At 42.0% G+C, this 10,800-nt stretch overlaps 1 protein-coding gene across 1 annotated transcript in view; it reads left to right on the top strand.

Annotated features, from left to right (window-relative positions):
• The window catches only part of Glipr1l2 (GLIPR1 like 2), a 26,676-nt gene extending 23,928 nt beyond the window's left edge, over nt 1-2,748 (top strand). Inside the window, exons 5-6 of the mRNA XM_031349505.1 lie at nt 1,485-1,511; nt 1,597-2,748. Coding sequence (XP_031205365.1) covers nt 1,485-1,511; nt 1,597-1,859 — 290 coding nt within the window. The 3' untranslated portion in view covers nt 1,860-2,748. The remainder of the gene's footprint in view (nt 1-1,484; nt 1,512-1,596) is intronic.
• The last annotated feature ends 8,052 nt before the right edge of the window (nt 2,749-10,800 follow it).

Here is a 10,800-nt window from a genome sequence, read left to right as displayed (position 1 = left end):
AAAAAAAAAAAAAAAAAAAGATGAAATGACAGCTAAGACAGGTGAAAAGCAGAATGTCACCCTATAACAACAGGAAGAACCAGGAGAAACTTAAGCCAGGGACAGTATGTACTTTCATCTGCAAACTTATTCCACTGGGCAGGGTAGGATGACAGTAGCACTGGTCCCTTGTGCCTTTGATGTAAGATCTCCATAAATGTTACCATCACTGGGCAACTTTCTGTGGGTAGCAGTCCCCCATCCCTTATCATTTGAAGAATTTGATAATGTTGGGCCTATGTTCAGGTACCACTTATTAATGTCCTGCATGTTTTTCATGTATGTAACCTTATTCTCCCCCGTATCTGAGGCAGTGACAGCTCAAAAGGATTCTGTGGAAATAGTGGCTATTTGTCTGGAACTTACAGCAGAGACAATGTTAGCAGGAAACATCCTCTCCTTCATAAATGGGGATTTCTTGTGGAGCCGTCTGACGCCCAGCATTTGGAGCCCTTATCCTATTCCTCCCGCAGCATGGGTCAGGTGTATTCTCCCTCACATGGAGAAAGTGATAACATGTTCATTTTTGAGCATCCTAATAAATATGTTCATATTTTGTTTTAAATGAAAAAAAAAAAAAAAGAATGATTGGTTAAGAAGGGAGTGGGTCCAGATGGGAGGCACTGGGAGGAGCAGAGGCAGGGGAAAGTGGAAACCAAGTGTATTGTGAAGTAGAAAAGAATCTATTGTCAATAAAAGGAAAATAAAAATGATTGACCCTCTCCACCCAATTGAGCAGATGAGAAGGAGTTTGTCTCCTTTCAAATGTAATTATGACATTGGAAAAAAAAATAACTAAAATCAATGAAACCCAGGTGGTAAACTTAGCCTGGCTGTCTCAGAAATGAAGATGGACCACCATGAAACATAAGAATTACATGAGAAATGAGTAAGCCCACATCAATTTTGGAGTAACAGTGTAGAGAAAGATGGGAGAGCTTCGATGCTCTACATGGTTAATGTGGAAAGGACCTCAGGAGCAGAGAAGTGCCTCAGTTGAGAGGTCCTAGAATCCATATCTGCTCAGGGCTGTGTTACTCTAGCCAACCAGACTGACTTCTACTTTAAAAGCATAGTGTGTACTTATGCATGGCTACTAGCTGGAGCAGACATCAAAGGCCATGGTAACCTTAGAGCGCTGGTTCTCAGCCTGCCCAATGCCCAATCCTGGGACCCTTTAATACAGTTCCTCATGCTGTGCTGACCCCCAACCATAAAATGATTTCATTGCTACTTCATAGCTGTCGTTTTGCTGCTGTTATGAATCGTAATGTAAGTATTTGATATGTGGGATCTCTGATATGCAACCTCGAAAGGGTCACAACCCAGAGGTTGAGAACTGCTGCCTTAGATTCTACAAACATGAAGAAATGGTGGTACTACTATTGGGAAAGTTCCTATAGAAGTAGAAAAAAATATGTATTTATAGTCTTTTTTTTTTCTAGGTAACACAGATCGTGATGAAGCTACATGTACGTATCGCTCTCTTTTATTTCTTAAACAAATCAACAATGTTACATGAAATCTAGCTTTCTTCATTTGCCTCTGTTTTTACAGACTACCAGTTCTGGTACCCACCTTGGGAAAAGCCCCGCCCACTCGTGTGTAACCCACTGTGCCTATTTACCCTCTTCCTGAGATTGGCATCGCTACTGCTATGTATCATCATCGTTCTGATAATACAGTACCGGTTTCCAGTTATCTCAGTGGAAACTCCCATGATAATTTCAGCAGAAGTTTCAGAGGAGGTACTGAAAACTGAGGACGAAACAGTGATGGAGGAGGTAGAGGAAGAGATGCTGGAAGAAGATGAACAATAAGAAGAAAATAACCCCGGAGGAAGGAGAGGAAGAGATGCAGGAAGAAGATAACTCAATAGAAGCCAACCCCCAATAGGAAAAAAAACACAAAATATTGAAAAATAGAATGCTGAACTTTCAGAACAAAATATACAAACCTCAATTATATTTTTTCATTCCTTGTCTATACTTACTTAACAAATTTACATTGGAAAACAAAAACACTGTGAATGCAAGGCTTGCATTGCACAGAAAATATTAAGCTCTTAAAGACCCAGAGAACAGATAATAGGAGCAGCAACAACAGCAAAAAGTTGCCTTAAAATTTTATTAGGGTATCTGATAAAAGCAAGAAATAATTCATATTTCTATCTCTGTGTAGAGTTTTTATATGAGTTTAAAAGTATCTGAAGTATTAAGTTAAATGAAATTGTCCATATAAGACATTAAGGACTACTTTGAATTTAGAAGAGCCATTTGATAAATATTAGCTCTTTTTTATAATTACTATTATAGTTGTCAGTAGTGATTGTATTTTCCATGTGATATCAAAACGTCAAATGTTTTTTATATTTTATGTATTTTATGTATACTTGGAAAATAGTTTACTCGATACTAATCCCTTGTGTCAGAAGATAAATGTATAATTTCTACTCCATGGCCAGTAATTCATCAGACTTTCTGTAATATTTGTCAAGTAGGGCCAAGAAATGGGAAAAAAATCACTCATTGTAAGTAAGCAACATAGTTGCTTCTACATTTATATAATAAAGTAGATTTCAAGTTACTTATAGTTACTCAGTATGTTTAGTAGAAGTTGTGGGAAAAATAAATTGGCATATGAATAGTAATATTGATCAATTCATTTAATAAAATGTTAGCCTGGCAAGATACAGGAAATGATATCAAACCTATTCTTATAAAGTCTAATCATTTTTCTATGACCAGCATCACATTAAAGCTTGTTCTGCCAGGCGGTGGTGGCACACGCTTTTAGTCCCAGCACTTGGGAGGCAGAGGCAGGCAGATTTCTGAGTTCGAGGCCAGCCTGGTCTACAGAGTGAGTTCCAGGACAGCCAGGGCTATATGGAGAAACCCTGTTTCCAAAAAAACAAAACAAAAAACGAACAAACAAAAAACCCCAGCTTGTTCTACAGTCAGAAAAATGACAGTTACCCCCAAAACAACAAACAAATACAAGGACCTCCACCAGCCTTTGACCTAAGCGTCTAGAGTCTTATTGTCTGGTTTGTTTCTTTTGTTTTTTAAGAGATGTAAATTTTAGAAATTGATGTGCTTTCCATCATAAAGTCACCTGCTTTCATCCAGCATCCCAAGAAAAAAAGGCTGAGTAGAGAAATAGAGATGGTTTTCGACAATGATTGTATCTACTGTTGTTATCCATACATTTGTATTCTACTTGATAGCATCCAGAAGTGCCTCCACATAATTATTAACACTCAGAACCACTCTGCGACGCCATTATTGTTTTCTATGAGACATCTGACTTTAATATCTGACTTTTCAAACAAGCAGTGAAGGAGCCCCTTGTCACCTGTCTTGTGGTTCAGGTGAGTGGATGGGATCAGTTTGAACACTGCAGAAGCAGAAAAGCAAAGCAATATGAAATGAGCCATCCCTTTTTGAGACAGAGCCTTCTCAATAAGGCAGTCTTGGGGCAGTCAATCCCTGATAGACTGGCTCAGACAAGACGTTAGGGCCTCCCCTTACCATAGCTGAGGGCCTTGTGAATGTCAAGGACAGGGAACAGTAGAAGGGCGAGTACTACTCAAGGAACTGGGTATTGAGAAGTGGTATATGATGACCAGGTCACAGCCCTGGGCAGGCTGTGTTTACAGGAGGCCCAAGAAAGAAATCGATTGAGTGGGAGGCTGGTGGAATCACTGGTGGCAGTCAGTTATGAGGACCTGTGTGAAGCAGGCCAATCCAACCATTTTGAGTCAGCATGTAAAATGCAATGCACGAGGTGCTAGACCTGGGAGAGCAATGAAAGGAGAGGAAGCCAGGCAAAGCACCTTTCCACATTTTCTGAATACAGATGTGGCTGGACTTGCACCTAGCCAGAGTCCCTAAGGACAAATCTGATGGGCAACTAAACACTTGGTCAGCCTGTGGAGGGACTTAAGGCCAGACCAGCAATTCAGTCTAAGAGTGAAACAGGTGGCCAATGGGTGAGGTTACTTCTGACCGCAAACCTGCTAAGGAAGGTCTCTCAGGATGAGAACCTTTCTAGCCCTGCAGAGGTGGCCAAGGTTGTCTGTCATTTTCAGCTTGGTTGATAAACTGACGTTTCTAGGGATGAATGGAGCTTAAAGTCCCTCCCCAAGGATTATGTCCACACTCTCACTGTTCGTTTTGGGGTAGCACAGGACTTTACATCATGTTATGCCCAGCCTCTGCATAAGACTAACCCCTGAGCATTTTACTGATTTGGAGATTCGGTTAAGAGACAGGCGATTACGTCAGAAGAGAGCATAGGGGCTTAAACCACATGATGCAGAAAGCCAGGTGTTGCTGCCATATTCCCTGTATGGTTCAGAAAGACACAAGTGATAACCATCAAGGATAATGGGGGAAAGTTTGCAGTAGATGGTGCCTGCACATGTTAAAGAGTATCCAAAAGATAACAACAGATGCTCCTAGAAGCCACAGAGGTGATTATTTGGCTTGCCAGCTGGTTTTTATGTCAACTTGATACAAGCTAGAGCCATCCAAGAAGAGGGACCATCAATTGAGAACATAGTCCCATAAGATCCAACTGTAAGGCATTTTCTTAATTAGTGATTGATGGGGGAGGGCCTAGCCCATTGTGGGTGGTGCCCTGGCTTCTATAAGAATGCAGGCTGGGCAAGCCCTGAGGGACTTGTAAGCCAGTAAGCAGTACCTCTCCACCACCGCTGCTCATGCCTCCAGGTTCCCGCCCTGTTTTGAGTTCCTGCTCTGACTTCCTTCGATGCTGACTAATGCTGTGGAGTCAGCAAAGCAAACCCTCTCCTCCTCGAGTCAGTTTTGTGTGTCATTGAATCAATAGTTCCCCTAACTAAGACAACTGGTAACCTGGGTGCTAGTATACCTTGTGCTTTCCTCATAGGCATTGGTTACAGAAGCCTTAAAGACCACTGAAACAAAGGCCATGATTGTTAGTTGCATTTCGGAACCGAATGTCTAAAGACTCTATTGCTATAAATATTGCATGCTTTGGCTGACAGACTTAGAGAAACAAAGCTAGGACTGACTGGGCCCAAAGTGCCTATTCCCTCCCACCTAGCTTCTGTAATGGCAGAACTTGGACTAAGAATGCTGGGGATAATTAAGGCTGGAAGTCCTGTTGAGCTCTGGGTCCTGGATAGGTCACAATGAACATTCCAGGCAACATGTGTCAAATATCATGGTAGTGGCATGAACGCTTATGGATAGACCCGGGCTTAAGGACAACTTCACACCCAATACCTGGTACAAGGAAGTAGAAATTTGTGGCCAGAAAGGTTTCAGAGGCGAATCGATTGGGTAAGCGATGAGCCAGCTAAAAGATTTCTCCACCTTTGGGTTTTTACTTCATTGTTTGTTGCCATGGACTGGGTTGCTGCGGGGACCTTTCGTTCCGAGGGGTGATTAGAGTTCTGGCCTGGTGGGCAAAGAATTCGGCAAGTGACAAACAGAAACTACACAGAGAAGTGCAGAATCTGAGTGTATTTTCACAAAGTGAAAATCAGGCTTATAAAATATACAGAAACAGGGCGAATGTCAGGGATCAAGTAGGCAGGTAGTGGTCACATCAAAGTCAGTAAGATCAAACAGCAGGTGTAAATGATTCCTTTGGAAGAGCAACTCGCTCTTCCTCACTGGGCTATCTAGGCAGCCCTAAGCAAACTCTCTTGGTCTGAAGCAGGTAAGCACCAGGAGGTCCCATTCTAGCAGCTCCTGGGAATGGTTTGGATTGTAACACAAACAGTTCAGGAAGCTTTTCGACTACTCTCTAGTTTGTAAAGCAATTCTGCCTTGTGTGGTACTGCTCTTAGAGTTCTAACTATGTTTACAGATAGCAATCGTGTCTGATTACTATCTCTGGAGACACCCTGTCTGAGAAGGTAGCTTCCTTGTGGGAATCAGTAGGCAATAATGCCTGACCTCTATTACTAATTCTGGGGACACCCTGTCTGCTAAGGCAACTTCCTTGTAAAAATTCCAAGCTAATAACAGCCAGGAAATCAATTAGGATCATTGAAACACTGTGGAGGCCAGGAAACAAAGTTTACTCTCAATTCTAGCTATTTATGGATCATTTCTTAGGGCACCTATATGCCTGAACGAAGAAAGCACCCAAAACTCTCCACAGACTTTTGCAGAGACCAATCTGGAACACATCTGAGTTAGGAGATGCCAAAATGCCAAGAAATGAACTCCAGGAGGCTAGCTAGTTCCCTTTGAAGCTGCACGCCTCAAATCTGTGAACAAGCTTTCAGTCCTGACACTCGGAATCCACTGGAGTGATGAGTGGGCGTGGCAGTTTATCTGTGCAGTCTATGTCCATTTGGGATACTTCCTGTGTTTTCATCTGCTTCCTCATTTGTTTTGTAGTAAGAGAGACACATATCAACCCCTAACTTGCTAACAGATGTGAGGTAAAGGCACTATGCAAAGACACAAGGGTTCATTCCTTCATTCCATGTATAAGAGAACAGATAGACTGCTACCTCACCACCCTCTGGGAACCTCTGGAAAGAGGAGGGCAGGAAGAATGAGGGAGGGTGAGGAAAGGGAGGAGATGTTGGGTATCTGACTAGCCTGCTAGCTAAGCAAATGCCATTTTGAGGAGCTCAGCTGTGCCTGCTTGTAAAAATAATCCTCCAAGCTGTGCTTGTTGGCTGCTTCTGTCACCTCATAGTGTGGTGAGGAGGGGAAGGAGACTCACCCGAGTATCCAGTCACCCGCTGCCACCTGTTGTATGGACTTTCTCCATAATTGTATGACCAAGGCAGCTCAGTCAGTCAACAGGGTCTCAAAGGAGGGAGTGGGGACTGACCAGACATAGACAATTAGACAAGCATTATAACATGACTCCAGCCAGGGCTGAGGCTGAAGCGGGCTGATTTTTTTCTCCAGTCTGCTTTTATATCATTCTAGGTACATCCAAAAATACCAACAAACAAACAAACAAAACACGGTCAGTTCTTAGATTAGATAGTTCTTAGTTAGTTCTTAGATCAAAGACAAAGTAATCAAGGGAAGTAGTAAACAAAGAGATCGCATAAGATAGTCATCAAACAAAGTAGTAAGCAAAGAGATCACACAAGGTTATAATTAAAGTAGTAAACAAAGCCCCAAGGTCACGGTTTCTAACATTCTTATCTGAGCCTACTTCCTTGTCATCTGAGCTCAGTGAGAAACGCCAACTTCCTAGGAGCAGCACCAAAAATTCCCAACAATTGTTCAAGGACTCTGGAAGGGGCTAGAGTATATAGTGGGGGGTGGGGGGAAGAGGACTCCATCTATGCAGCTATTGGAAAGTCATCCTGACTTGATAAAAAGTTCTGGTGTGGCATTTGGGGGGAAGGGTGCCTACACTCTAGTGAGTCACCCCTCACCTATGCTGTATTAGGAAGCCCATAAACTCATCGGAGTGAACTTTGGTGGACTCATGCTTTGGTCTGTCCTCAAGACATTGCTTATGTCCCCCACAGGAATTTTAACATCTGCTAAATTGATCCATTCCAAACATTTTATCTAATAATCATCAAGATACCCATAAGTCCAATACACTGGTGTTGATAAAAAAAAAAAAAAAAGGCCTACTAAGGGGACTAAACGTAGTCTGACACAATTTGGCCTCTGGACTTTCATTGTACCATCTTTCCACAGTCACTGAGAACCAAGAAGTGTCAACACAGATGTGACTGGCTGCTTCCAGGAACTTCAGTTCTCCTTGATGAAGGGAAAATGCTGTGTAGCCCTATGTTATAGACTCAGCTGTTTTCTCTACCAGAAACCCCTTTTCTCTTGTTGGTTTTGGTGTTTTGTTTCTTAACATCCTTTCCCCTTCCACCCTTGGCATGATGTATCCTTGCATTTTAGCCTGGACGATATCTTAAGAGCTTTATAATTTTTATATAAGCTATACTTAACGACAACAACTAATATGTTAACACCAAAGTGATCTTTGCATAACAACTCCTCTCCTATTTTAATACTTAAAAAACTGAAAAATTTATATATTTATAGCAGACTATAATTTCATTTTTAATGTGATCTGCTCTGTCAGTTTATATAACATAAAAGCAAACAGCTATTCTTCCAGATAAATGAAAACTCAGATAAATGAGATAAATGAGAAAATGAGGTTTCATCATGAAACCTCGGCCCTGAGCTGGGAAATGATCTCTGTACCATTCTGATTCTGCCACAGAGGTATAGGAATTTTTATTTTTGCAACCTCCCTGAGTGGCACCCAAGGAAATCTCTTCTCTAAGTAGATCCTGTGCAGTTATCACCCTCTCTGTTCCAGCACAAGTAATACCGTCCCCCTCCAAATTGGGACTAGGCACAGTATTTACTTATTAGAATTACTGGAACCCTCAAATCCAGGTCTTGGACAGACTATGTTCCTTCCAAGGCTACAGAGCGGATAGATGCTTCCTTGACTCTTGGAGTGGCTGCTGGCCCTAGCATGTCCTCACCTTCCAGTAAATAAGGTCATTCTCTGCCTCCATCTGTGCATAACCTCTTCCTCCTGAGTCTCTCTTCATATGGTGTTCTCTCTGACTCCTCTAAGGACAGCAGTTACACTGGGCAAAGCAACCCAATTGGCTTCCTGTTTAACTCAATTGCACTGTCAAGGACCCCTCATTCTGCATTAGAAGAGATGGGAGTTTCAGCTGTTTAGAAGTTGTGCTGGTTAGTTTTGTCCAGTTGATACAAATTAGGAACACCAGGAAAGAAGGAGCCTCAACTGAGGAACTGCCTTCATCAGACTGGCCTGTATGCTTGTCTGTGGGGCATTTTCTTGATTGATGTGGGCGGACCTACCTGTTGGCAGGTGGTCCTAGTTTAAGAAGGCAAGCTTGCTGATTGTAGCAAGCAGCAGTTTTCTTTTCTTTTTTTTCTAAAGATTTGTTTATTTATTATATGTAAGTACACTGTAGCTGTCTTCAGACACCCCAGAAGAGGGCTTCAGATCTCATTGCGGAGGTTGTAAGCCACCATGTGGTTGCTGGGATTTGAACTCAGGACCTTTGGAAGAACAGGCTGTGCTCTTAACCGCTGAGCCATCTCTCCAGCCCCGGAGCAATTTTCTTTGGTCTCTGCTTCAGGGGTGGAGGGGCGAGTTCTCCAAGTTTCTTCCTTAACTTCATGGGTGATGGACTGTAAAATGAAATCATTGTTTTCTTACCCAAGACGTTTTTTTGATCATGGTGTTGGTCAGGAAGCAAACTAGGACAGAGGATTGGTCATAACTCAACCTGTACATGAGGTTTGGCTCGGAATGCTGACACTTCTCTGAATTCTTTTTCTGTAAATAACTTAGTTTCACACACTTTACAAAGCAGAGACTGTTTCTAGTTTTCCCTCCCTACTCTGACAAGCACCATTCTTTCCTACATTTGTATGCCTGCAGTGATGGAGTCAGGGGACCATGAAAAAAAAAAAGGCCTTGTGCCAGTCACCAGGAACCAAGGATAAAGGAAAGCATAAGTGGTTGATAGCATCCTATTACTACCACCTTGACAGTTCTACATTGCTCTTGACAGTCTTCAGACTTCTGAGCTGAGAAAGTCATTTAGCCACAGTGAATGCTTTTGTACAACTAACATACTTTCTCTCCCTTTGAAACCAACTTCAAAAGAGTGAAGTTGAAAATGAAGTAACCTGTGTTTGAAGAACATCTTGTTAGTGTTTCTTTTTTTAAAGATTCATTAATTGATTTTATGTGAGTACATTCAGACACACCAGAAGAGGGCATCGAATACTATTATAGATGGTTGTGAGCCACCACGTAGTTGCTGGGAATTGAACTCAGGACCTCTGGAAGAATAGTCAGTGCTCTTGACTGCTGAGCCATCTCTCCAGCCCAGACAGAAGGAATCTTCACCAGGAAAAGATCAGGACATTTCTATTTCAAAAAATCAGAATCACTGTAGTCAAAGGCACTTCTTCCCTTATCAGGATTTCCTAGTTACAGAGAGTAATGTACTAGTTTCCTGAACCACTACTGAGGGTGGTGGTGATAATTAGTCCAGGAATGGGGACTCAAGCCAGGGTCTCCAAAAGAATACCCAGTACTCGTAACCTCTTAGCCATCTCTCCAGCCCTCTCTAAATTTTGTAGGGGTGTGTGTGTGTGCATGCTTGTGCATTTATGGCAGTGGATATGCATATGGTGCACACACACCTGTGTGCATGTATGTGGAGGCCCTCATCAGACAGTGAGGAGTTCTTCAGGTTCAGTGGGATAGTCTTGGTTCCTAGTTATACTACTAAGAGTAAAAGCAGTGAAGACTCTGGTATGACATGTTTGTAATTATTGCATCCTGGCTCTTGGGCTTGCAAAAATGAAAAAAATTAAAAGGCTAGAGTTGGTGATGACAAGCAGATACATATGAGAAGCCTGAAGCTGCGCCATCAGTGTGGTTGCAGGCAGTGCAGACATTAGGCACTCAGAAAGTGTTGGGCGTCTTTTTGTCCAGCAGAAACAAGGAGGCAAACACGAGCTCTTCTCCATGCAGTTTTTATTCAGGAACCTTCATTTTTACTTCTTCTCTAGCTAGCTTCTTTTATATTCTTCTATATCTTCTTCTTACATCTTACTAGTTACATCTTTCTACTTTCTTCTTACTTACTCCTATTTCCTACTTACTCCTATTCCTACATCTTACTACATACATCTTACTTCTATCCTTACATCTTACTTCTATCTTTACATCTTACTCCTATTCTTACATACATCT

The sequence above is a fragment of the Mastomys coucha genome, unplaced genomic scaffold (assembly GCF_008632895.1).
Source record: "Mastomys coucha isolate ucsf_1 unplaced genomic scaffold, UCSF_Mcou_1 pScaffold4, whole genome shotgun sequence".
In the NCBI taxonomy this organism is placed as follows: Eukaryota; Metazoa; Chordata; class Mammalia; order Rodentia; family Muridae; genus Mastomys; species Mastomys coucha.
Note: the sequence above shows the minus strand (reverse complement) of the source record. Positions and strands in the feature narration are given on the sequence as shown.